The sequence below is a fragment of the Papio anubis genome, chromosome 1 (assembly GCF_008728515.1).
Source record: "Papio anubis isolate 15944 chromosome 1, Panubis1.0, whole genome shotgun sequence".
Taxonomy (NCBI): domain Eukaryota; kingdom Metazoa; phylum Chordata; class Mammalia; order Primates; family Cercopithecidae; genus Papio; species Papio anubis.
This window is the reverse complement of record NC_044976.1, coordinates 26,683,161-26,709,577: the sequence shown is the minus strand read 5'-3', so window position 1 is coordinate 26,709,577 and position 26,417 is coordinate 26,683,161. Positions and strand designations below refer to the sequence as shown.

General features: G+C 45.1%; 1 protein-coding gene and 1 pseudogene across 13 annotated transcripts in view; one reads left to right on the top strand and one right to left on the bottom strand.

Annotated features, from left to right (window-relative positions):
• Window positions 1-26,417, bottom strand: part of LOC101012887 (mediator of RNA polymerase II transcription subunit 18) — a 180,797-nt gene that overhangs the window by 134,055 nt on the left and 20,325 nt on the right. For 4 of the 13 annotated variants that reach the window (XM_031666146.1, XM_031666149.1, XM_031666147.1 and 1 more), the window contains exon 1: window positions 8,628-8,731. The exons of 5 other annotated variants lie outside the window; for them this stretch is intronic. Coding sequence is in view for 1 of the 8 variants with exons in the window: in XM_031666130.1 (XP_031521990.1) it covers window positions 8,628-8,906 (279 nt within the window). In the remaining 7 variants the exon portion in view is untranslated. Of the gene's footprint in view, window positions 1-8,627; window positions 9,461-26,417 lie in introns of those variants that run through there. 4 more of the 13 variants (XM_031666148.1, XM_031666152.1, XM_031666130.1 and 1 more) reach the window with 3 other exon arrangements.
• Window positions 22,540-23,465, top strand: LOC116274899 (annotated as a pseudogene).

The following is a 26,417-nucleotide window of genomic DNA, read 5'->3' as shown; positions in this document are numbered from 1 at the left end:
GGGGGGGGGGAGAAAGAAAGGAAGGAAGGAAGGAAGGACGGAAGGAACGAAGACAAAAAAATGGTAAAAAAAAAAATTTTTTTTTGAGATGAAGTCTCACTCTCTCACCCAGGCTGGAGTGCAGTTGTGCGACCGCAGCTCACTGCAACCCCTACCTCCTCAGATTCATGTAGGTGATCCTTGCACCACCTCAGCCTCCTGGGGTAGCTGGGACTATAGGTGCGGGCCACCACACCAGGCTTTTTTTTTTTTTTTTTTTAGTAGAGACGGGGTTTCACCACGTTGGCCAGGCTGGTCTTGAACTCCTGACCTCAGGTGATCCACCCGCCTCAGCCTCCCAAAGTGCTGGGAATACAGATGTGAGCCACTGTGCCTGGCCAAATTTTTTTTTTTTTTTTTTGAGACAGAGTCTTTGCTTTGTCGCCCAGGCTGGAGTGCAGTGGTGCGATCTCAGCTCACTGCAAGCGCCGCCTCCCAGGTTCCCGCCATTCTCCTGCCTCAGCTTCCCAACCAGCTGACACTACAGGCGCCCGCCACTATGCCTGGCTAATTTTTTTATTTTTTATTTTTTATTTTTTTGAGACGGAGTCTTGCTCTGTCGCCCAGGCTGGAGTGCAGTGGCGCAATCTCGGCTCACAGAAAGCTCCGCCTCCCGGGTTCACGCCATTCTCCTGCCTCAGCCTCCTGTGTAGCTGGGACTACAGGCGCCCGCCACCACACCCGGCTAATTTTTTGTATTTTTAGTAGAATAACACGGGGTTTCACCGTGTTAGCCAGGATGGTCTCCATCTCCTGACCTCATGATCTGCCCGCCTCGGCCTCCCAAAGTGTTGGGATTACTGGTGTGAGCCACCGCGTCCGGTCAAAAATTTTTAACAAGTAAATAAATACCTTCTCTAAACCCTCTCATCTACCTTCAAAAGAGTAAGCAATGTTTTTTTTTTTTTTTTTTTTTTTTTTTGAGATGGGCTTTCACTCTGTCTACCTGGGCTGGAGTGCAGTGGCGCAATGATGGCTCACTGCAGCCTCAACCTTCCAGGCTCAGGCAATCCTCCCATCTCAGCCTGCAGAGTAGCTGGGACTATAGGAGTGTGCCACTATGCTGAGCTAACCTTTGCGTATTTTTTGTAGAGACAAGGTTCTACCATGTTGGTCAGACTAGTCTTGAACTCCACCTTGTGGCCTCAAACGATTCTAGGATTACAGGCCAGAGCCACCATGCCGGGCCTACAGATCATTTTAAAAGGCTTTGATGGGCTGGGTGTGGTGGCTCATGCCTGTGATCCTAGCACTTCGGGAGGCCGAGGCAGGTGGATCACTTGAGGTCAGGAGTTCAAAACTAGCCTGGCCAACACGGTGAAACCCCATCTCTACTAAAAATACAAAAAATAATCAGGGCATAGTGGTGCATGCCTGTAATGCCAACTACTCAGGAGGCTGAGGCAAGAGAATCGCTTGAACCCAAAAGGCAGAGGTTGCAGTGTACTGAGATCACACTACTGCACTCCAGCTTGGGCAACAGAGCGAGACTCCCATCTAAAAAAAAAAAAAAAGGTGGGCGCGATGGCTCACGCCTGTAATCCTAGCACTATGGGAGGCCAAGGTGGGTGGATTACCTGAGGTCAGGAGTTTGGGACCTCGGGACCAGCCTGACCAACATGGCGAAACCCTGTCTCTACTAAAAACACAAAAATTAGCTGGGCATGGTGGTGGGCACCTGTAATCCCAGCTACTCGGGAGGCTGAGGCTGGAGAATCGCTTGAACCTGGGAGGCAGAGGTTGCAATAAACTGAGATCACAGGGTCACTCCAGCCTGAATGACAAGAGTGAAACTCCATTTCAAAAAAAGAGTTTAAAGGTCTACATAGGCCCAGTGCAGTGGCTCACGCCTGTAATCCCAGCACTTTGGGAGGCCAAGGTGGGCGGATCGCTCCAGCTCAGGAGTTCAAGACTGGTCTGGGCAACATAATGAGACCTTGTCTCTACTAAAAGAAAAAAAAAAGAAAAAATTAACTAGGCATGGTGGTGCACGCCTGTAGTCCCAGTTACTCAGGGGGCTAAGGTGGGAGGAGTGCTTGAGCCTGGGAGAGATCAAGGCTGCAGTAAGCCCTGATCATGCCATTGGACTCTAGCCTGGGTGACAGAGTGGGACCTTGTCTCAAAAAAAAAAAAAATTGAGACAGAGTCTCACTCTGTCACCCAGGCTGGAGTCCAGTGGCACAATCTTGGCTCACTGCAACCTCCACCTCCTGGGTTCAAGTGATTCTTGTGCCTCAGCCTCCCGAGTAGTTGGGACCACAGGAGTGAAAAAAAAAAAAAAAGAAAAAGAAAAAAAGAATAGAAAAAGGTCTACATAATTTGGTTATGGTAGCCCCTGTGAAGAAATGACTGTGAAAGTTTTACAACGGGAATTTAGAGCTCCCTCAGAATAAAGAATCCATCCATTCCGTTCTCTCTTTCCTATTTTATTTATTTACTTATTTTTTGAAACAGGGTCTCCAGCTCTGTCACCCAGACCGTAGTGTGGTGGCACAATCATAGCTCACTGCAGCCTCAAACCTTGGGGCTCAAGTGATCCTCCTATCTCAGCCTCCTGAGTAACTGGGACTACAGATGTCCACTACCATGCCTGGCTGATTTAAAAAAATTTTTTTTTTTGCAGAGACAAAGTCTTGCTATGTTGCCCAGGCTGGTCTCAAACTCCTGGCATAAACATAAAGTGATCCTCCTGCCTTAGCCTCCTGAAGCACTGGAATTACACGCATGAGCCACCAGGCCTAGCCTCTCTCTTTCTTTATAAATAATCTTCTTCCAATGCTCCTTGTTTTCTTTTCTTTTCTTTTTTTGGGGGGGTGTAGGGGTGGTAGGGGAATGGAATCTTGCTCTGTCACCCAGGCTGGAGTGCCGTGGCACAATCTCTGCTCACTGAAACCTCTGCCTCCTGGGATCAAGCAAGTCTCATGCCTCAGCCTCCCAAGTAACTGGGACTACAAGCATGGGCCACCACCCCCAGCTAATTGTTTGTATTTTTAGTAGAGATGGGGTTTCACCATGTTGGCCAGGCTTGTCTCGAACTCCTGGCCTCAAGTGATCTGCTTGCTTTGGCCTCCCAAAGTGCTGGGATTACAGGCGTGAGCCACCATGATGGGCCTCTTCTTCTAATACTAGTAAAAATAACTTGCTACGGGAATATGAAGCATATAATGTATCCAAATACTTATTCTACTCCCTCTTGGAAACAATTCACAAGATAGGAGGAGCAGGAATCAATTACATCCATGTTAAAGACAAGAAAACTAAAGCTCAAAGAGGTTGAGTTGCTCAAGGTTGCAATTATATGAGGGGATTTTATTTATTCAGTGCTTATTTACTGTCAGACTCCTTCCTCTTCCCAGCCAACCCTAATCAGCAGGTAAACCCCAAGAGGGAAAACACTTGTTTTCACTGTTTCGTCCTCAGTGTCTACAACAGTGCCTAGAATATAACAGGCTTTCCGTATTTGTTGACTGAATGAACAGATGGTTTTGGAAATGAAGTAAACCAACAGCAAAAGCACAAGGAAAAAAAGTTATTTCCCATTATAATGCACTAATAAAAGATTTCAAACAGGCTTCTACCAGTTAGAAAGGCTAGACTACATAATTGTATTGACTCAATTCCATTGGCATGTTATGCATTTTACCTAATAAGTAAGGGAGGTGAAGTAGGTTTCTGTTTCTGATGTCACATTCATGGCATGTACTAACATAAATCCAAGACTTAACTGCAGGTTTGAAACTGATTAAAAGTTTTTATTAAAAGCAGAAACTAGAGAAAGCATTCTCTTGAGTCCCAATGGTCTGACTAAAAAAGTACAGTATCTTAATTTCAGTTCTATCTTCAATGTTAGTTTCAGCAGCCAAAGCTATTGTATTTATGTTCTCCAACACAGTTAATAAACCTTATAGCAAAGATTAGGGGAAAGCAAAACTCAGTAACTCATCACTTTTTGAGCGTTGCATAAAACTGCCATTCTGCCTAGGCACAAGGTAATCACAGCATATCAGAAGACAAAGTAATGGCACCAATGTTCAGTATAATTTATGAGAAAGACTCATTGTTTATGGTTCCAGAAATTCCAGTTCCTTGTAAATCGATTGCCTTAACTGGAAAATATTTTCCATTTTCTCCAATATTTAGATTTTAGCAAATTAAAGCTGTTGGTGCTGGTAAGATTAGTAACTGTAGTAAGTGTGAGGTAACTGAACGAGAACTAGACTTGAAGTATGGTTTACTGTGATATTTCCTACCTGGGTTAACTATAACCTTGAGCAAGTCACTTAAACATTTTAGAGGCTAGGCTTTATCAGTTGTAAAATGAGAGTAACAACCATCTCATAGAACTGTAGTGAGGAGTAAATGACACAATGTATATTAACTTGTTTAAAAAATGATACTGGGAGGCCGGGCATGGTGACTAACGCCTGTAATCCCAGCACTTTGGGAGGCTGAGGTGAGAGGATCACCTAAGTCAAGGAATTTGAGACCAGGCTGGGCAACATGGCGAGACCTGTCTCTATAAAAATTATAAAATAAAATTATGGGCCAGGCACGATAGCTGATGCCTGTAATCCCAGAACTTTGGGAGGCCGAAGTGGGCGGATCATCTGAGGTCAGGAGTTCAAGACCAGCGTGGCCAACATGGTGAAACCTCCTCTTGGCCAAGTGTGGTGGCTCACGCCTGTAATCCCAGCACTTTGGGAGGCCGAGACAGGCAGATCACGAGATCAGGAGATCAAGACCATCCTGGCAAACGCGGTGAAACCCCATCTCTACTAAAATACAAAAAAAAAATTGCCGGGCATGGTGGCGGGTGCCTGTAGTCCCAGCTACTCAGGAGGCTGAGGCAGGAGAATTGTGTGAACCCAGGAGGCGGAGCTTGCAGTGAGCCGAGATCACGCCACTGCACTCCAGCCTAGGTGACAGAGTGAGACTCCATCTCAAAAAAAAAAAACAAAAAAAAAGAAACTCTGTCTCTACTAAAAATACAAAATTAGCCAGGCATGTTGGCACGTTCCTGTAATCCCAGCTACTCAGGAGGCTGAGGCAGGAGAATCACTTAAACCCAGGAGGCAGAGGTTGCAGTGAGCCACGATCGTGTCATTAAACTCCAGCCTGGGCAAAAAGAGTGAAACTCCGTCTCAAAAAAAAAAAGAAAGAAAATTTATGTTTAAAACAAACAAAATAAATAAATAAATATATAGCCAGACACAGTGGCTCACGCCTATAATCCCAGCACTCTCGGAGGCTAAGGCAGGAGGACTGCTTGAGTCCAGGAGTTCAAGACCAGCCTGGGCAACATAGGGAAACCTTGGGTTCACAAAAAAATTAAAAAATTAGCCAAGTGTGGTAGTGAGCACCTGTAGTCCCAGCTACTCAAGGCTGAAGTGGGAGGATCACTTGAGCCCAGGAGGTTGAGGCTACAGTGAGCCACGATCATAGCATTGTACGCCAGCCTGGGGGACAGAACAAGACCTTGTCTCAAAAAATAATCATAATCATAAAAATAAATAATATTAAGAAAATTGTCGTGTTTGTACAATTAAGTAACAGTCAATAGCAACTGCTGTTTCTTTTTTTTTTTTTTTTTTTTTTGAGACTGAGTCTCGCTCTGTCACCCAGGCTGGAGTGCAGTGGCACAATCTCGGCTCACTGCAACCTCCGCCTCCCCGGTTCAAGTGATTCTCCTGCCTCAGCCTCTCAAGTAGCTGGGATTACAGATGCCCACCACCACACCTGGCTAATTTTTGTATTTTCAGTAGAGACAGGGTTTCACCATGTTGGCCAGGCTGATCTCAAACTCCTGACCGCAGGTGATCCACCCGCCTCGGCCTCCCAAAGTGCTGGGATTACAGGTGTGGGCCACCGCACCCAGCCAGTTTATTATTAAAACTAGAGCAATTCTGTGGTTGCTTCTTCAAACCATAGCCAGGAAAACACAGAAGACCTTCACTCACTGCTGGATTAAAAATTGAAGAACTGCATTATCCCTATACAGTATTACTAATACAATCTAGGATTCTCAAGAGTAAGTCATTTCCATTGTGAGATATCAAACAAAGTAATACAGTGTGAAGGGCTTTATTTGCCTACTTGGCTAGGGCAGGAATTAACCTATCTGACTTCATTAACCTTCCCTGATTCATGTAAAGGAGTCCTCCTGGCTATCCTCATCCCAGAGACTTGAAACATGAATTAATCTATTTTTCAAAAGGGTTATTTGCAATGACCTTCTTTAGAATTTTTTATTGGCCGGGCATGGTGGCTCACACCTGTAATCCCAGCACTTTGGGAGGTGGAGGCAGGCGAATCACTTGAGATCAGGAGTTTGAGACCAGCCTGGCCAAAATGGTAGAACACCATGTCTACTAAAAAAAAAAAAAAAAAAAAAAAAATTAGCCAGGCGTGGTGGCACATGCCTGTAATCTCAGCTACTCGTGAGGCTGTGCCAGGAGAATCGTTTGAAACCAGGAGGCAGAGGTTGCAGTGAGCCAAGATGATGCCACTGCACAGCCTGAGCAACAGAGCAAGACTCTACCTCAAAAAACAAAAATAGAATTCTTTATCTTAAGGTTTAATACCAGCACTTTAAGAGGGAGGATCACTTGAGCCCAGGAGTCCAAGAGCAGCCTGGGCAACAGAGTGGGACCCCAATCACTAAGAAATTTTTTTTTAAAAATTTTTAATTAGCTGGGCTGGTGGCCTGTGTCTGTTGACTCAGCTACTCTGGAGGTTGAGGCTTGAGCCCAGGAGGAGGTCCAGGCTGCAGTGAGCAGTGCTCATCTCACTGCATTCCAGCCTGGGAAACCCAGCGAGACCCTATTTCAAAAAATAAATACATAAAAATTGGCCAGGCATGGTGGCTCATGCTTGTAATCCCAGCACTTTGGGAGACCGAGGCAGGTGGATCACCTGAGGTTAGGAGTTCAAGGCCAGCCTGGCCAACAGGGTGAAACCCTGTCTTTACTAAAAATACAAAAATTAGCTGGGCTTGCTGGCACACACCTGTAATCCCAGCTACTCAGGAGGCTGAGGCAGGAGAATCACTTCAATCTGGGAAGTGAAGGTTGCAGTGAGCCAAGATCACACCATTGCACTCCAGCCTGGGTAACAGAGTGACACTCTGTCTCAAAATAAATAAATACATATAAATAAGTTAAATAGTCGAGCATAGTGGCTCACACGTCTATTCCCAGGCATCTGGGAGCCTCGGGTGGGAGGATGGCTTAAGCCAAGAAGTTCGAGGCTGCAGTGAACTAGGAGCTCTCCACTGTACTCAAGCTTCAGCAACCAAGCAAGACTCTGGTCTCTTAAATGAAACAAACAAACAAATTTTACCTTAAGCTGATTCTAACAATGCAGTCCTCCAACAGGAGGACATACACAGTTACCACTATCTAGCCAAATTTGATCAAATCCACAATCCAAGCAATTCCGCGGTTTCTGGTAAGAATCTATCACACCTCATCCCCTAAACTGGCTTCATTCCTTTTTGTTTTGTTTTGTTTTAGACGGGGTTCTTGCTGTGTTGCCCAGGCTGGTCGAGAACTTCTGGCCTCAAGCGATTCTCCTGCCTCAGCCTCCAGAATAGTTGGCATTACAGGCGCGTGCCACCACGCTCGAAATTCATTCCTTTAATTTAGCGAAAAAGTAAGTGACTTCTAGAAGCCACTGGGTTTCTGGTTCCTCTACAAAGCAAATCCTTCCACTGAAGGACTTTTTCCTTCCACTTTTTGTTTTAAAAAGAAAAAGAAAAGAAAGAGGTTGGACGGAGCCCTCGCTGAGTGTCTGAATGAAGCACTGGAGGTTTTTTTTTTTTGCAAGCAATCAGTGATGCCCTGTAAATCACTCTCCTCCGAGATTTGGGAGGTGCGTGAACTGCCATTCTACCATTCACCACTGGTTCTTTGGTCCAGCGATCACAGATGTGAGCTGCATAGACATCGCAGCAAATTCGATGCCTTCCCCGTTTCCCGGAGCCGGGGTGTAAAGGGTGGCAGAGAGGGGGTCACTTCTTTTCCTTAAACTCATCTCTCCAGCAAGAAAAACGCTGGAGTTTCGTGCCCTGAAGCCGCCCGGGCTGATGTTTAAAAGTTAAATAATAACCTCCAGGTTTCTACAGAAACTCCGCCTGGCTCCGAAGCCCCCGCTCTAACCAGCCGGGGTGCGGAGGTCTGAGGCAGGACGGTTTTGAAAAATGTACTTTGACCCGATCCGGTTACTGTAACCGGATCCCCAGGGAGCAGTCCCCGTTGGGGACCGGCGGAACAGGCTCCATGCACCAGCACAAAGGGGGCGCAACGCAGCCCAGACAAAAGGGCCCAGCCAAGTCTCGGGGGGCGGAGAGGGCGAGCCTGCGCGGGCCCTGCCGCAGGCGGAGACGCCCGGGCTGGACCGTTGTGGGAGGGCTGAGGAGGGAGGCAGCGGCCCCGCCCTGCCCTGGCCCGAAGCGACGGTGACCCGGGCCGTTACCTTCTGCCCGGACCGGGACCCTCTCGCAGAGCCAAGAACGGGGCCGCAGCCTGAGAGGAGCCCGCAGCCTGATACTGAGCAGGTCCTGCTCACTTTCCCTTGCTCGCTGAACTCACCCAGGTCTCCGCCGCCGCCTCCTCAGCCTCCACAGCAGCCTCTCCCGGAAATCCTACCTGGCCCGTTGGCCGCCAGGCAGCAGCCGGAGCCCTCGGCCCCCGGGGAGGGGGGAAAAAGGGAGCGGGCTGGACAGTGAGGGGTAGGACGTGCCGCCGCGGAGACTCACGGGACTTGTAGTCCCCAGCAGGGGCCGGTTGCGCGGTGAGCTGAACAAAATGGCGGGAAGCGGGCGTCCTTTCTCTCCGGGCGGTCGTCTTCCTTACAGCCTCTCTGGGCATGCGCTGGCCGCTGTGCGCACCTTGTGTGTAAAAGAACTTGGGCACCTTTCCTGCTACTGTGGGAGGCAAAGGTCTTTGGACTTGGGAGGACAGGGTTCAATACTGGGCTCCAGGCAGTACCCAAAAAGGGGACTGACACAAGAGTGTTGAGAATACTGTGTCCCTGACTGGCCAAATTTCAATCATAACCTTCCAAAGGAAAAACTATTTATTGAGGACCAATTTGAAGTGCAAAAAACGTACAAGCAAGTTATCTACCCTCAGTGTTGTAAGAAACCCAGGAATCATTCTGGACACTTCCCTCAAGCCATTAAGTCCAGTCATTCTACATCCCCAGTATTTTAATTCATTTCGATATCCTTCACTACTATCACCTAGTGAAAACCACCATCACTTCTCTCCAAGTCTCAGTAGTTTCAGGCCGCTAGGCTATCACCCTCCGAAATCTTTCCTTGCTGCTGCCAGACGACCCTTCTAAATGCAAACCCATTGTATCACACAACCTAAATTAGACCTACATGTAAAACTTGAAGCTACAGCACGTCTAGAGGACATTCCAGGAGAAAAATCGATGTGACTTTTCAAATGCACAATCCATAAAATTAAAAAAATTGGCCAGGCGCGGTGGCGTGTGCCTCTAATCCCAGCTACTCAGGAGGCTGAGGCAGGAGAATCGCTTGAACCCAGGAGGCGGAGGTTGCAGTGAGCCAAGATCACGCCATTGCACTCCAGCCTGGGCGACAGATCAAGACTCTGTCTCAAAACAAACAAACAAAAAAATTATCCCGGGCTTAGTGGCATGCGCCTGTAGTCCCAGCTACTTGGGAGGCTTAGGTGAGAGGATCACTTGAGCCTGGGAGGTCGTGATCGCACCAGTGCACTCCAGCCTGGGCAACAGAGTGAGACCCTGTCTCAGTAGAAAAAGAAAAAGGAAGAAAAAAAGAATTGGCTAGGTGCAGTGACTCACACCTATCATCCCAGCACTTTGGGAGGCCGAGGCGAGAGGATTCCTTGAGCCCAGGAGTTTGAGACCAGCCTGTCAGCCTGGGCAACAGAGTGAGACCCCATCTCTACAAAAACAATTTTAAAACTTAGCTGGGCATGGTGGAACATGCCTATAGTCCCAGGTACTCAGGAGGCTGAGGTGGGAGGATTGTTTGAGCTGGGGAGGTCCAGACTGCAGTGAGCTGTGATGGTGCCACTGCACTCCAACCTGGACAACAGAGGGAGACCTTGTCTCAGAAAAAATTTTAAAATATATTTATTGGCCCGGTGCGGTGGCTCACGCCTGTAATCCCAGCACTTTGGGAGGTTGAGGCGGGTAGATCACCTGAGGTCAGGAGTTCAAGACCAGCCTGGCCAACATGGTGAAACCCTCTCTCTACTAAAAATACAAAAATTTATTGGGCGTGATGGCCCACGTCTGTAATCCCAGCTACTTAGGAGGCTGAGGCAGGAGAATTGCTTGAACCTGGGAGGCGGAGGTTTCAGTGAGCCGAGATTGCACCATTGCACTCCAGCCTGGGTGACAAGAAGGAAACTCAGTCTCAAAAATAAAATTTAAATTTAAATTCAAAAATATATTTTTGAAATTATTAGGCTACACATGATAACTCATGCCTGTAATCCCAGCACTCTAGAAGGCCAAGGCTGGAGGACTGGTTGAGACCATGGCGTCAAGACCAGCCTGGGCAACATAGTGAGACTCCATCTCTAAAATATAAATAAATAAATAATTTTTTAAAAATTGAATAAATTGTATATCATCAAAATTTCAAACTTTACTCAAGACTGTTGTGAAAATAAAGACAAGCTGGCCAGGCACAGTGACTCACCCTGTAATCCCAACACTTTCAGAGATTGAAGCAAGTGAATCACCTGAGGTCAGGAGTTCAAGACCAGCCTGGCCAACATGGTGAAACCCATCTCTACTAAAAATACAAAACAAAAAATAGCTGGGTGTGGTGGTGCATGCCTGTAATCCTAGCTACTTGGGAGGCTGAGGCAGGAGAATTGCTTGAATCCAGGAGGTGGAGGTTGCAGTGAGCAGAGATTGTGCCATTGCACTCCAGCCTGGGCAATGAGCAAAACTCCATAAAAAAAAAAAAAAAAAAGAAAGAAAGAAAAAGAAAATGAAGACAAGCCACAGATCAGAGTAAAATTGCTGCAAAACATATAACCATTACCTGGAAATATACAGAGTTCTTTCAACTCAACAAGAAGACAAACAACCCAATTTGAAAAACGATTAGCACAGACAATTTACCAAAGAAGAGAAACTAAATGGATGGCAAATAACATGAAAGATGTTAGGGGAAAAAAAAGGAAACATAATGAGATTACACTACCCACCACTGGAATGACTAAAAGGACTGGCAATACTAAGTATTAGCATGAATACAGAGCAACAAGAATTCTCATACATTGATGGTACCATTTTAAGATGATAAAAACCACTTTGGAAACTGGTTTGGCAGGTTTTTTTTTTTTTAATATCCTGATTGTGTTTATGGTTTCAAGGGTGTATAAATATATCAAAACTCATCAAGGCTGGGCACAGTGGCTTATGCCTGTAATCCCAGCACTTTGGGAGGTCAAGGCAGGCAGATCGCTTGAGCTCACTAGTTCGAGACCAACCTGGACAACATGGTGAAATCCTGTCTCTACAAAAAAAAATACAAAAATTAGTCAGGTATGGTGATGGGCACCTGTAGCCCCAGCTATGTGGGAGACTTAGTTGTGAGGATGGCTTGAGCCCAGGAGGTGGAGGTTGAAATGAGTCAAGACCATGCCACTACACTCCAGCTTGTGCAACAGAGCAAGACCCTGTCAAAAAAATAAAAAATAAAAAAAGTGCATTTCATTGCTCATCAATTATACTTCACTAAATCTGAAAAATAGTATAGTAGAAAAAATTAAAAGAAAAATTTTAAAAAATTTAAAAAAAATTTAAAAAATTAAAATTAAAAGAAAGAAAATTCGTCAATGGCTTTCCAGTACCCTCAGGAAAAACAGACAAAATTATTTTGCCACAGAAACTATTGCAGGCTGGGCGCACTGGCTCACACCTGTAATCCCAGCACTTTGGGAGGCCGAGGCAGGTGGATCACCTGAGGTCAGAAGTTCAAGGCCAGCCTGGCCAACACGGTGAAACCCCATCTCTACTAAAAATACAAAAAAATTAGTGGGGTGTGGTTGCAGGCACCTGTAATTACAGCTACTCAGGAGGCTGAGGCAGGAAAATCACTTGAACCTGGGAGGCGGAGGTTGCAGTGAGCCGAGATCGTGCCACTGCACTCCAGCCTGGGCAACAAGGGCGAGATTCCATCTCAAAAAAAAAAAAAAAAAGAGGCTGAGGCAGGAGAATTGCTTGAACCTGGATGGCAGAGGTTTCAGTGAGCCAAGATTGCGCCACTGCACTCTAGCCTGGGTGACAGAGTAAGACTCTGTCTCAAAAAAAAAAAAAAAAAAAAAAAACTCTATTGTAGAGCTTCAATATCATCCATGGTTTCAAGGAAGAGGACTAATGCATGGCAACTTGAAATCCTAGGTAATAACAGCAGTGGGAACAATAGTAGCAGTGACAGCAGTAATAATAAAACAATTTTTTCTTGAATACCTACCATGTACCAGATATTTTGCATACATCTTAATTAAGATTCCATCCAGAAGCCGGGTGCAGTGGCTGACACCTGTAATCCCACCACTTTGGGAGGCCAAGCCGAGTGGATCACCTGAGGTCAGAAGTTCGAGACCAGCCTGGCCAACATGGTGAAACCCTGTCTTGACTAAAACAACGCAAAAACATTGGCTGGGCATGGTGGTGGGTGCCAGTAATCCCAGCTACTTGGGAGGCTGAGGCAGGAGAATCGCTTGAACCCAGAAGGCGGAGATTGCAGTGAGCCAAATCACACCATTGCATTCCAGCCTGGGCAACAAGAGCAAAACTCCATCTCAAAAAAAAAAAAAAAAAAAAAAAAAAATTCCATCCAGAAAGGAGACCCTAAGACAGGTGTTAGTTGCAGGTAATTTACTTAAAAGGTGATCCCAGGGATTTAAAGTGAAAGTCCAGAATAAAATAGGAAGAGGAGAAAAGCCAATACAAGGATGTATTAACAAGGTGTTCACTGCTGTGGGCACCTGGGGCTGGATCCTACCAAGCCCATCTGATAATTTTCTTTCTTTCTTTCTTTCTTTTTCTTTTTTTCTTTTTTTCAACTGGGCAGCCTCCTGAACCAGAGTGGGCTCAGAGACTCCCCATCTGAGTATTTTCTGTAATGCCTCTCATTATGGTCTTCTGAAAGGCTGACAGAGAAGCATTTAACCCTTGGTTTATACCCTCCATTGGTTTGGATTTCCCCAGGAGGCATTAACTTCCTTGCACTTCTGGGTAGGCACTCACCAGTGTCCTACATTATGGTTTAGGAAAAGCTCCAGAACATAGAGAAAGATACAAGGAGAATTGAAGCCTTCACTGAATTGTTTTCAAAAGCTTTGCCCATTGGGAAGGCTGAGAGGATGGAAGGTAAGGGACAAGATGTCCCACACCATCCCTTGCGGTGCTCAGATTCATCCATGCGCTCCATTAGATCCAGTCCATCACCTAGTTTTCAAGATAATGGCTAGCTGTCATCTTGACAGAAAACTCAGTGGTGCTTAAAATTCTTGGCAAAATGTTTGTTGTCCCGTATGCCTTTTGTGCCCTATAACATACCATACTCAACCATATAGATGATTCTCACCAATAGTGTTAAGTGAAAGCAGCCAGACAAGAGTGCAACATTTGATTTCATGTGGATAAAATACAAGACAGGCAAAAATATTCTGTTCAAGGCCAGGATAGCAGCCACCCTTTGGGGTAAGAGAGCAGTGTCTAGAAGGGGGATGAGAGGAGATTTTGCTGGTGTTACTTATCAGATATGTGATTTACAAATACGTTCTCCCAATCTGTGGCTTGTCTTTCTTTTTCTTTTGAGACAGAGTCTTGCTCTATCGCCAGGCTGAAGGGCAGTGGCGCGACTTAGCTCACTGCAACCTGTGCCTCCCAGGTTCAAGCGATTCTCCTGCCTCAGCCCCTTAGCCTCCCGAGAAGCTGGGACTACAGCTGCAAGCCACCATGCCCAGCTAATTTTTGTATTTTTAGTAGAGACAGGTTTCACCATGTTGGCCAGGATGGTCTCAATCTCTTGACCTCGTGATCCACTCAACTCGGCCTCCCAAAGTGCCGGGATTACAGGTGTGAGCCACTGCGCCCAGCCTGTGGCTGGTCTTTTCATTCTCTTTACAGAATCTTTCACACAGCAGAATTTAAAATTTTTGAAGGCTAGGCATGGTGGCTTATACCTGTAATCCCAAAACTTTGGGAGGCTGAGGCAGGCAGACCACCTGAGGTCAGGAGTTCAAGAGCAGCCTGGCTAACATCGTGAAACCCTGTTTCTACTAAAAATACAAAAAAATTAGCTGGGCGTGGTGGCACACGCCTGTAATCCCAGCTACTCAGGAGGCTGAGGCAGGAGAATTGCTTGAACCCGGGAGGAGGCGGTTGCAGTAAGCCGAGATCAAGCCATTGCACCCAGCTTGGGCAACAAGAAGAAAACTCCATCTCAAAAAGAAAGAAATAAAATAAAATATTTGAGTAAGTCCAATATTTCCATTTTTTAATCTTATGGATGGTGTCATATTTAAGAAATCTTTGTCTAATCCAAGATCACAAAAATGTCCGCCTAAATTTTCTTCTAGAAATGTATAGTTTTATGTTTATTTTTATTTTTTCGAGATGGAGTTTCGCTGTTGTTCCCCAGGTGGAGTGCAATGGCGCGATTTCGGTTCACTGCCACCTCCACCTCCTGGGTTCAAGTGATTCTCCTGCCTCAGCCTCCCGAGTAGCTGGGATTACAGACATGCGCCACCTCCATTCCTGGCTAATTTTTTTGTATTTTTAGTAGAGATGAGGTTTCACCATGTTGGTCTGGCTGGTCTCAAACTCCTGACTTCAGGTGATCCACCCACCTCAGCCTCCCAAAGTACTGGGATTACAGGCATGAGCCTCTGTACCTGGCCGTGTATATTTTTAGATTGCCTTTTTTTTTTTTTTAAGGATTATTTGGGATAGAGTCTCACTCTGTCACTAGGGCTGGAGTGCAGCGGCTGATCATGGCTCACTGCCCTGACCTCCCAGGCTCAGGTGATCCTCTCACCTCAGCCTCCCAACTAGCTGGGACTACAGGCGCACACCACCATACGCAGCTAATTTTTTGTGTGTTTTGTAGAGACAGAATTTTGCCATGTTGCCCAGGCTAGTCTCTGACTCCTGAGCTCAAGTGATTCGACCACCTTGTCCTCACAAAACGCTGGGATTACAGGCGTGATCCACCACACTTGCCCATGCATATACTTTTCTATTCAGTCTAAACCTGGAAGAATACACAAGCTTTCCTCTGGGGTAGGAAGATAGTGGGATTTGGGGTAAGTATACTAGAAAGATTGACTTTTCACTGTATACCATTTTGTGCTATTGAATTTTTTTTTTTTTTTTTTTTTTTTTGAGATGGAGTTTCACTCTTATGCCCCCAGGCTGGAGTGCAATGACACTGTCTCGGCTCACTGCAACCTCTGCCTCCCGGGTTCAAACAATTCTCCTGCCTCAGCCTCCCGAGTAGCTGGGATTACAGCACGTGCCACCATGCCTGGCTAATTCTTTGTATTTTTAGTGGAGACGAGGTTTCACCACGTTGGCCAGGCTGGTCTCAAACTCCTGACCTCAGGTGATCTGCCTGCCTTGGCCTCCCAAAGTGCTGGGATTACAGACGTGAACCACTATACTCGGCCAAATAATTTTTTTTGGGCTGGGCGCAGTGGCTCACGCCTGTAATGCCAGCTCTTTGGGAGGCCGAGACGGGCGGATCACGAGGTCAGGAGATCGAGACCATCCTGGCTAACACGGTGAAGCCCTGTCTCTACTAAAAATACAAGAAAATTAGCCGGGCGAGGTGGCGGGCGCCTGTAGTCCCAGCTACTCAGGAGGCTGAGGCAGGAGAATGGCGTGAACCCGGGGGGGCGGAGCTTGCAGTGAGCCGAGATCGCGCCACTGCACTCCAGCCTGGGGCACAGAGCAAGACTCCGTCTCAAAAAAAAAAAAAAAAAAAAAAGAGTTTGCTAAATGTTGGGCTCTATATTTATGTGCATTATTATCTTGTTTTTTTCACTGAGTTAGCGAGAATGGTTCACCCAAAATATTATGAACCAAGAGACTATTAGACATTGGAGACAGAAATAAATGAAACAGACACCATCCCTCTCCTTTGGGAATTCACAGTTCAGAAAGGAAGTGAGTAGTTGAAGAAGTAATTATAGGCTGGGCACAGTGGCTCATGTCTGTAATCCCAGCACTTTGGGAGGCCAACGCGGGTGGATCACCTTAGGTCAGGGGTTTAAGACCAGCCTGGCCAACATGGTGAAAACCCGTTTCTATTAAAAATACAAAAAAAATTAGCCGGGTGTGGTGGTGCGTGCCTGTAATCCCAGCTACTTGGGAGGCTGAGGCAGGAGAATTGCTTGAACCCAGGAGGCAGAGGTTGTAGTGAGCCAGGATCTCGCCATTGCACTCCAGCCTGAGTGACAGAATGAGACTGTTTAAAAAAAAAAAAGGAAGTAATTATAAGGAGTAATTGGCAGGTGCTACCGGGAGAATATAACAGTGAACCAACCTACCATGGGTGGCAGGGAAGGCATTCTGGAAGAAGTGACGGTCAAGCTGAAAAATCAGGGGGAATTAACAAGGTGAAACATGGAGGCCAAGCACGGTAACTCAAGCCTGTAATCCCAGTACATTGGGAGGCCGAGGCAGGTGGATCACTTGAGGTCAGGAGTTCGAGATCAGACTGGCCAACATGGTGAAACCCCGACTCTACTAAAAATACAAACATTAGCTGGGCAGTAGTGGCATGCGACTGTAATCCCAGCTACTTGGGAGGCTGAGGCAGGAAAATCCCCTTGAGCCTGGGAGGTGGAGGTTGGCGTGAGCTGAGATTACACCACTGTACTTCAGTCTGGGCGACAGAGTGAGACCCTGTCTCAAAAAAAAAAAAAAAAAAAAAGACAGCACACCAACATGGCACATGTATACATATGTAAGAAACCTGCATGTTGTGCACGTGTACCCTAGAACTTAAAGTATAATTAAAAAAGAAAAGAAAAGAAAAGAAAAAAGTAAAGAAAAAGATAATTTAAAAAATAAATAAATAAAAATACAAAAATTAGCTGGGCATGGTGGCACATGCCTATAATCCTAGCTACTTGGGAGGCTGAGGCAGGAGAATCACTTGAGTCTGAGAGGCAGTGGTTGCACTGAGCCAAGATCAAGCCACTTCACTCCAGCCTAGGCGACAGAGCTAGACCCTGTCTGTCTGTCTGTCTCTCTCTCTCTCTCTCTCTCTCTCTCTCACACACACACACACACACACAAAATCCAAACATGGGGTTTCACCCTTCATGAAACAAGAGTGTTTCAGGCAAAGAGAACAGCAGATGGAAGGCCCTATTCTCACAATAACTTCATTCAATAAGTTCTATTATTATTCCCTTCTCACAGATAAGAAAACTCAAATTCAGAGGTGAAGTAACTGACCCACTAGGTGGTGTTGGAGGCAGGATGTAAGCCTGTATCCACCTAGACTAGAGCTCTTTCTTTTAGCTGCTAAACCAAATATTTCTATTAGTTTGCCCTTTCTTTCTAAGGATCATGTGAGTGGAATGGGATTATTAATTGAGACGTCTGCAATGCAGGAAGTTGAAATTGTGGCTTACAAACTATGCAAGCATGTCTGTGTCATTGTTGGCTGTAAATTTTGCAATGACAGCTATTTAGTGACACAGCTCTTGTGCTAATATCTGAATGGATATTCATTTCAATTTAATATGATTCAACAGCTATGTATTAAGTGCCTACTACATGTCAGGCATGATGCCAGGCATGGTGCCAGGCCTTGTCAGTTACCAAGATGATGAGACAAGTTTCTAGGTACTAGGCTAAAGATCATGTTAATCACTAACAATTTTTAAAAAATAAATAACAAAGCCATAACCCTGGCAGTTAGAAACCGTAGGTAACTTATTGCAATAGCTACAGGTTTGAGCATCAACCATGTGCCAAGCACTGTATGAGGTACCTTAATGAAAATTTAAATGGTCATGATCGGCCAGGAGTGATGGCTCAAGCTTCTAATTCCAGCACTCTGGGAGGCTGAGGCAGGCAGATCACCTGGGGTCAGGAGTTTGAGACCAGCCTGGCCAACATGGTGAAACCCCGTCTCCACTAAAAATACAAAAAAAAAAAATTAGCCGGGTGCGGTGGCGTGTGCCTGTAGTCCCAGCTACTCAGGAGGCTGAGGCAGGAGAATTGCTTGAGCCTAGGAGGCAGAGGTTGCAGTGAGCTGAGATTGCACCACTATACTCCAGCCTGGGCAACAGAGAGAGACTCCATCTAAAAAAAAAAAAAGGTCATGATCATAAATTAAAAGTGCTTACTGTGAGCTCTGTGTTAAGCAGTTTATATTATTATCTCTAACTCTCATGTTCATTCCATAAGGCTAATATCATAGTTCATTGATATTATCATTTCTCATTTTACAGGTAAGGAAATGAGCTTTGGACATTTTTGCCTGAGATCCCAGAGAGAATAAAAGAGAAGAACTAGAGCTCAAACCCAGATATTCCTGATGCCATACGTGAACTCTAGACAATTACACCACATTACCTCTGTTAAGGAGAGTCAGCTAGTCAAAAATCAGGGGAATGTGGAATTTTATATAGCTAAGCACACATCCAGAAAGGAAAAATAAATATTGGCGCTTTTAAAACTCTCCAGGAAAGTAAAGAACTTCATTCTACCATTTAATTCTGCCAAAATTTGCCTCTAGAATTATCTTTAAATTTAATTAATAACTGAAGCTTAGAATCCTTGGTATCAAGATATACTTCCTTTAATTCTTGTTTTATACACATGTAGGAAAGAAAATAAACTATTTTGCAAAACTCAGTATCAGACAAAAAAGTGACCCCATTAAGAATGTGGTACAAGCTGTACCACACTGCCGTGCTTTGTAAACTAGGAGGGAAAAAATAATTCCACAGGAGACAACCATCAGCCCTGGGTGGTATGAACATCCTGTCTCCATGATTACTTGTGGCTATCAGCAGGGAGGTATGCAGTCTTGTTCCATATGTTCAAATATGGCCACAGGTGAAATCTGTGTGGCCAAGGAAGTGCACAGAATTGGCTCTGTGACACATGAACCAGGAAGATCAATGTTGTGTCCAGACATATGGATGTTTGTGTTTCCATCTGTATACCGGTCCTTTGTCTCAACATAAAAATGCAGGAAAATAAAGTAATACTTATTGAGTACCACTTAGTATATGTTATATTATTATCTCAACACTTAATATCGTAGAAACTGGAGTTCAGACAGAAGGTAGAACTTCTATCACAGCAACCATAACAAATTACTTATTATATATTATTACTAAAACAACAATGATAGAGTCCATTAATTGAGTGCATATTATGTGCCAGGCACTGTGCAGGGCATTCCCCATTATTTCACTTATTATCCTCATGACAACCCTGTGATATGAGGACAATTACCCATTTTACAGAAAAAGAGACACATATGATGTTAAGCAACTTTCCAAGGTCACATGGTTAGCAAGTAGCATCTGTCTGTGTCTGTCCCCCCAACAATTAGTGTAAATTTCTTAAGGGCAAGGACTGTGTATTTTTCTTTTCTTTTTTTTCGAGACGGAGTTTCGCTCTTGTTGCCCAGGCTGGAGTGCAATGGCACAATCTTGGCTCACTGCAACCTCCGCCTCCCAGGTTTAAGCGATTCTCCTGCCTAGCCTCCCAAGTAGCTGGGATTATAGGCAACTGCCACCACGCCCTGCTAATTTTTTATATTTTTAGTAGAGACAGAGTTTCACTATGTTGGCCAGGCTAGTCTCAAACTCCTGACCTCAGGCGATCCACCCACCTCGACCTCCCAAAGTGTTGGGATTACAGGCGTGAGCCACCATGCCTGGACAAGGACTTATTTTTCAATTCTGTATTTCTAGGCTCTAACACTGTGCTTGGCACAGAGTGGAGATAATTCTGTAAATATTTTTGAATAAATTAGTGAAAAACAAACAATAACTCCCAAGATAAGGGGCAGAGCCATAATTGGGATTTAGGTCTTCTTTTTTCTTCTTCTTCTTTTTATTTTTTGAAACAGATTCTCACTCTGTTGCCCAGACTGGAGTGCAGTGGCGTGATCTTGGCTCACTGCAACCTCTGCCTCCTGGGTTCAAGCAATTCTCATGCCTCAGCCTCCTGAGGAGCTGGGATTACAGGAGTGTGCCACCACGCTTGGCTACTTTTTGTATTTTTAGTAGAGACAGGGTTTTGCCATGTTTCCTAGACTGGTCTCAAACTCCTGGGGTCAAGCGGTCCCATAATTGCATATTGCCTGCCCAAATCAGGGTCCTGATTAATGACTCACATGCCTGTTTCACAATGGAAATTTCTATTAGGCATTTTCCATACAAGTATAATAGAGTGATTCTACCTCCACGTTTTTATGTTGCAGAAATACTGGCATAATATGTAAAGATGTTTTACCAGGGGGTGTCTACTATTGATATTTCAGAAAAAAGTTCTTTTTTTTTAATTAAAAAAAAAAAAGCCCAGGCACAGTGGCTCACACCTGTAATCCCAGCACTTTGGGAGGCCAAGGCCAGAGGATTACTTGAGCCCAGAAGTTTGAGACTAGCCTGGGTGACAAGTGGACCCCCATCTCTATTTGTTAAAAAAAAAAAAATTAAAAAGAAAAGAAAAAGAAAAACTATGAAAAATATCCATTAATGGAGGAAAGACTAATGGTATATCTATTCTATAAAATATCATATAACTTTAAAGAGAGTAAGGTAGCTCTACTTATACTAATGTAGAAGAATGGTTAGAAGATTGCATTATGTGGAATAAACAGGCTTCAGAATGTTAACTATGGTTTAGTGTGCATAATAGTAATCATGTCTTCAACGTTTTTGTTGTCGTTGTTGTTGAGATGGAGTCTCACTCTGTCGCCCAGGCTGGAGTGCAGTGGTGCAATCTTGGCTCACTGCAACCTCCACCTCCTAGGTTCAAGTGATTCTCCTGCCTCAGCCTCCTGAGTAGCTGGGATTATAGGTGTGTGCCACCATGCCTGGCTAATTTTTGTATTTTTCATAGAGAGAGGGTTTCACCATGTTGGTCAGGCTGGTCTCGAACTCCTGACCTCAGGTGATCCGCCTGCCTTGGCCTCCCAAAGTGCTGGGATTTTACAAGTGTAAGCCACTGTGCCCAGACCTAAAATAGTGTTTATTGGATGCTTACAATATACTTGGACCTCTGCTAAGCATTTTGATTTCATAGACAAAAAAAGTGGGAAAAATGTGTCTCTTAAAATCAAAAATTGCATTTTGCAGGTCGGGAAATTGGGAAGATGTTACTCAAAGGATACAAAATTTCAGTTAGACATGAGGAATAAGTTTAAGAGATTTATTGCACAACATAGTAACTATAGTTAATAACAGTATATAGGCCGGCGGGTGGCTCATGCCTATAATCCCAACACTTTGGGAGGCTGAGGTGGGAGGATTGCTTGAGCCCAAGAGTTTGAGACCAGCCTAGGTAACAAAGTGAGATCCCATCTCTTCAAAAAAAATTTTTATTTACCTGGGTTTGGTGGCGAGTGCCTGTGGTCCCAGCCACATGGGAAGCTGGGGTGGGAGGATCACTTGAGCCCAGGAGGTCGAGGCTGCAGTGGGCCATATTTGTAATGATGGGGGCAGTAAATGCAATAGAATGTTCCAGGTAGAAAAAAAGATGAGTAGGAATAAGCCTGGCAGGCCCAAGAATGCTGCATCTCGGCCAGAAATGAGAAAGTGAAGAAGTAGTCTGATATACTAAGGAATTAACATACCTTTGATAACCCTGGAAATAGGAGTGAAATGCAGCTGAAATCACAAGGACTGGTGGAAGACCTAGTTCACTTCCCCCACTGCAGCCTCTCAGCAGAAGTACAGAGGTCTATTCTCTTGAGAGAGTAAAACAGACAGTCTCTGGAATGAGGGTCAGCAGGCACAGTTAATGGCCCTATTTCAAAAAAGGGGAATTACGATTTGGTTGGTTTTTCCTACACTCTGCTCCCAGAATGCTGGGCAAATGACTCTTCTTCTTTGGGGAAAATGAAGCCAAGTATGAAAGATCTAAATATAATGGCACTGGGATCTCCCCCAAAATAGCTCTTCATGATCAGTGACCTAAGGGACACTGGCTCATAGACAAATGACCTCATGGCTGGTGTCTCCCATCTTCATGCACAGAACTTCCAATCAGCTTTTAGTCCCCAACTTTTATTCATGGGCAGGATGCCCAAGGTTTACCAAACACAAGGCTTTCCTCTAAGAGAAAAGGTAGAGACCAAAACAAACAAAAGAAAGAAACTCGTGAGATGGGCCAAGATACCATAGCGACGGCAGCTCCAGCCGGCCCTCAGCGATACTAGCACCTCCCCTAGGAGACCGTTGCAGGCAGCCAGGCCCCTTCCCCATGGTAACCATGTGTGACAGAAAGGCTGTGATCAAAAATGCAGACATGTCAGAAGAGACAACAGGACTCGGTGGAGTGTAATACTCAGGCGCTGGAGAAATGTAACATAGAGAAGGACACTGCGGCTCATATCAGGAAAGAATTTGACAAGAAGTAAAATCCCATCTGGCATTGCGTCGTGGGGAGGAACATGTGACACATGAAACCAAATACTTCATCTACTTTTACCTGGGCCAAATGGCCATTCTTCTGTTCAAATCTGGTTAAAAGCATGGACTGTGCCTCACACCCAGTATCCATCCAAAAACAAGGACTGTACCCTAAATTCCAAATACCAGAGACTGAAATTTTCAGGCTTGCCAAGGGAACACCTAGGTCTTTGAACTTTTATTGTGTTTTGTACAGGGCATTCTCTGTACCAGTTTGTTGTGGTTATAAAACACTTAGCAAAATTTAAAAAGAAAGAAAGAAAGAAAGAAACTTGTAGGAAATTGAGATAATGTGGAGAGAAAACTTTTTATTAATTTATTTTAATTAAATATATACATTTATTTATTTTGTATAATAGAGATGGGTTTTCACTACGTCGCCCAGGCTGGCCTCAAATTCCTGGGCTCAAGCAATCCTTCTGTCTTGACCTCCCAAAGTGCTAAGATTACAGGCATGAGACACCATGCACTGCTGAGAGAATAAAACTTTAAACACTGCATATACTCAAAGAAAAAAAAGAGAAGAACGGATACTTGAATATATAGAACAATAGCAAGAAACAATAATAAAGAATTTTCAGAAGAAAAAGTTCTTAAATATGAAACAAAAAGAAATATGAAAGCACAAATCATAGTGCAGTAGAAATATTAGAACATATGGTGGAGGAAATCTCCTAGAAAATAGAACAAAAAGACAAAGATATGGAAAATAGGAGAAAAAATAAGAAAATTAGATTAATCAAGTTAGTGCAACAGCTGAATAAAAGTTCCATAAAGAGGAAACAGTCAGGCATGATGGCTCACGACTGTAATCCCCAGAACTTTGAGATGCCCAGGTGGTAGGAGGATCTCTTGAGCTCAGAAGTTCAAGACCAGCCTGGGCAACATAGCAAGACTCTGTCTCTACAAAAAAATTTTTAAAATTACCAGACTCAGCAACATGGCAAAACTCCTTCTCTATAAAAAGTATGAAAATTAGCTCGGTACACTGGCACCCACCTGAAGTCCCAGCTACTCCGGAGGCTAAGGTAGGAGGATCACTTGAGCCTGGGAGGTAGAGGTTGCAGTGAGCCATGATCGTACCACTGCACTCCAGCCTGGGCAACAGAATGAGGCTCCGTCTCAAAAAATAAAAATAAAAAAAATCAGCCAGGCATGGGAGTATGTGCCCGTAGTCCCAGCTACAAGGGAGGCTGAGGTGGGAGGATCACTTGAGCTCAGGAGGTCAAAGCTTCAATGAGCCATCATTATACCATTATTCCTGGTATTGAGAGGAGGAAAATGTTATACTATAAAAAGGAAGCAAAGACATCACAAGCAAATGTAGCACGTTGACCTTGTTTGGATCCTGACTCAAATAAACCATAAAAAGACATTTTTAGGCCAGGAGTGGTGGCTCATGCCTGTAATCCCAGCACTTTGGGAGGCCGAGGCAAGCGGATCACCTGAGGTTGGGAGTTCGAGACCAGCCTGACCAACATGGAGAAACCCCCTCTTTACTAAAGATACAAAAAATTGGCCGGGCGTGGTGGCTCACGCCTATAATCCCAGCACTTTGGGAGGCTGAGGCGGGCAGATCATGAGGTCAGGAGATGGAGACCATCCTGGCTAACACGGTGAAACCTCGTCTCCTACTAAAAATACAAAAAAAATTAGCCAGGTGTGGTGGCGGGCACCTGTAGTCCCAGCTACTCGGGAGGCTGAGGCAGGAGAATGGCGTGAACCCAGGAGGCGGAGCTTGCAGTGAGCCGAGATCGCGCCACTGCACTCCAGCCTGGGCGACATAGCGAAAGGATCTATAAAATATCAGACTCCATCTCAAAAAAAAAAAAAGATACAAAAAATTAGCTGGGCATGGCGGCGCATGCCTGTAATCCCAACTACTTGGGAGGCTGAGGCAGGAGAATTGCTTGAACCCAGGAGGCAGAAGTTGTGGTGAGCCGAGATCTTCCCATTGCACTCCAGCCTGGGCATTAAGAGTTAACTCTTAAAATATATATCTTAAAATATATATATAGAGAGAGGCAATTAGGGAACTGTGAATAATAATTGGATATCATGTGATATTAGGAAACTGTTGGCCAGATGAGGTGGCTCATGCTTGTAATCCCAGAATTTTGGGAGGCTGAGGAGGGAGGATCGTCTCAGGCCAGGAGTTCGAAACCAGCTTGGTCAGCAAAGCCAGACCCTGTCTCTACAAAAAAATTTAAAAATTAGCTGGGCGTGGCGGCATGCACCTGCAGTCCCAGCTACTCGAGAGGCTGAAGTGGAAGGATTGCTTGGGCCCAGGAGGTAGAGGCTGTAGTAAGCCATGATCACACCACTGCACTCCAGCCCGGGCCACAGAGTAGGACCCTGTCTCAACCCTCTCCCACAAAAACAAACACACACAGAAACAAAACTCATAAAAGCAATATGGACAAAAATTAAATTATGCATAATCCCACTATCACCATGCCTGGTTAATTTTTGTAATTTTGGGGTAGAGACAGGGTTTTGCTATGTTGCCCAGGCTGGTCTCAAACTCCTGGGCTCAAGTAATCCACTCACCTCAGCCTTTCAAAATGCTGGGATTACAGACGTGAGCCACTGCATCTGGCCTTTTATTATTATTTTTTTTTTCTGTACAGATGGGGCCTTGCTATGTTGCTGGCCTTGAATTCCTGGGCTGAAGCTATCCTCCCGACTTAGCCTCTCAAAGTGCTGGGATTACAGGTGTGAACCACTGCACCTGGCCTGCAGTTTTAATTAATTAATTTACTTATTTATTTAAGAGTGAGACTTTGTCTAGTTGCCTAGGCTGGAGTGCAGTGGCACCATCTTAGCTCACTGCAACCTCCACCTCCCGGGTTCAAGTGATTTCTGGCTAATTTTTGTATTTTTAGTAGAGACAGGGTTTCACTGTGTTGGCCAGGCTGGTCTCAAATCCCTGACCTGAAGTGATCCGCTCGCCTCGGCCTCCCAAAGTGCTAAGATTATAGGTGTGAGCCAAGGCGCCTGGCCTGCAGCTTTAATTTAAATTCTAGAAGTTGAGGAGATGGCTGGGCTCAAGTCACAAAGAAAGCATCTCTAATTTTTGGACTAAGTGGAGTTGTTTAAAAATGGAAACTGGTATGGGAAGCATGCAGGAGTGATGTGGGGTACAGGCTGTATGTTTCTTTCCAATGACTATGTTGAGTTATCGTCCACCTGGAGTGCTGGCTGGCTGGCCCCATTTCAGCTGCAGCCGGACTGTTGATTAACCACACTGAGGTAATCTCAACATGGGGAAGAATTCTGCGCTGGGTCTTCATGCCTGGTTAGTTTCAAGATCAGCCCCTGGAATTTCTTTTTTCTTCCTTTTTTTTTTTTGTTTTTGAGATGGAGTCTCGCTCTGTCACCCAGGCTGGAGTGCAGTGGCGTGATCTCAGTTCACTGTAACCTCCGCCTCCTGGGTTCAAGCGATTCTCCTGCTTCAGCCTCATGAGTAGCCGGGATTACAGGCACCCGCCACCATGCCTGGCTAATTTTTGTATTTTTAGTAGAGATGGGGTTTCACCATGTTGGTCAGGCTGGTCTTGAACTCCTGACCTTGTGATCTGCCCACCTTGGCCTTCCAAAGTGCTGGGATTATGGGCATGAGCCACTGCGCCCAGCCAGCCCCTGGAATTTCTAAATGAACATATACTCAGTTAGCTG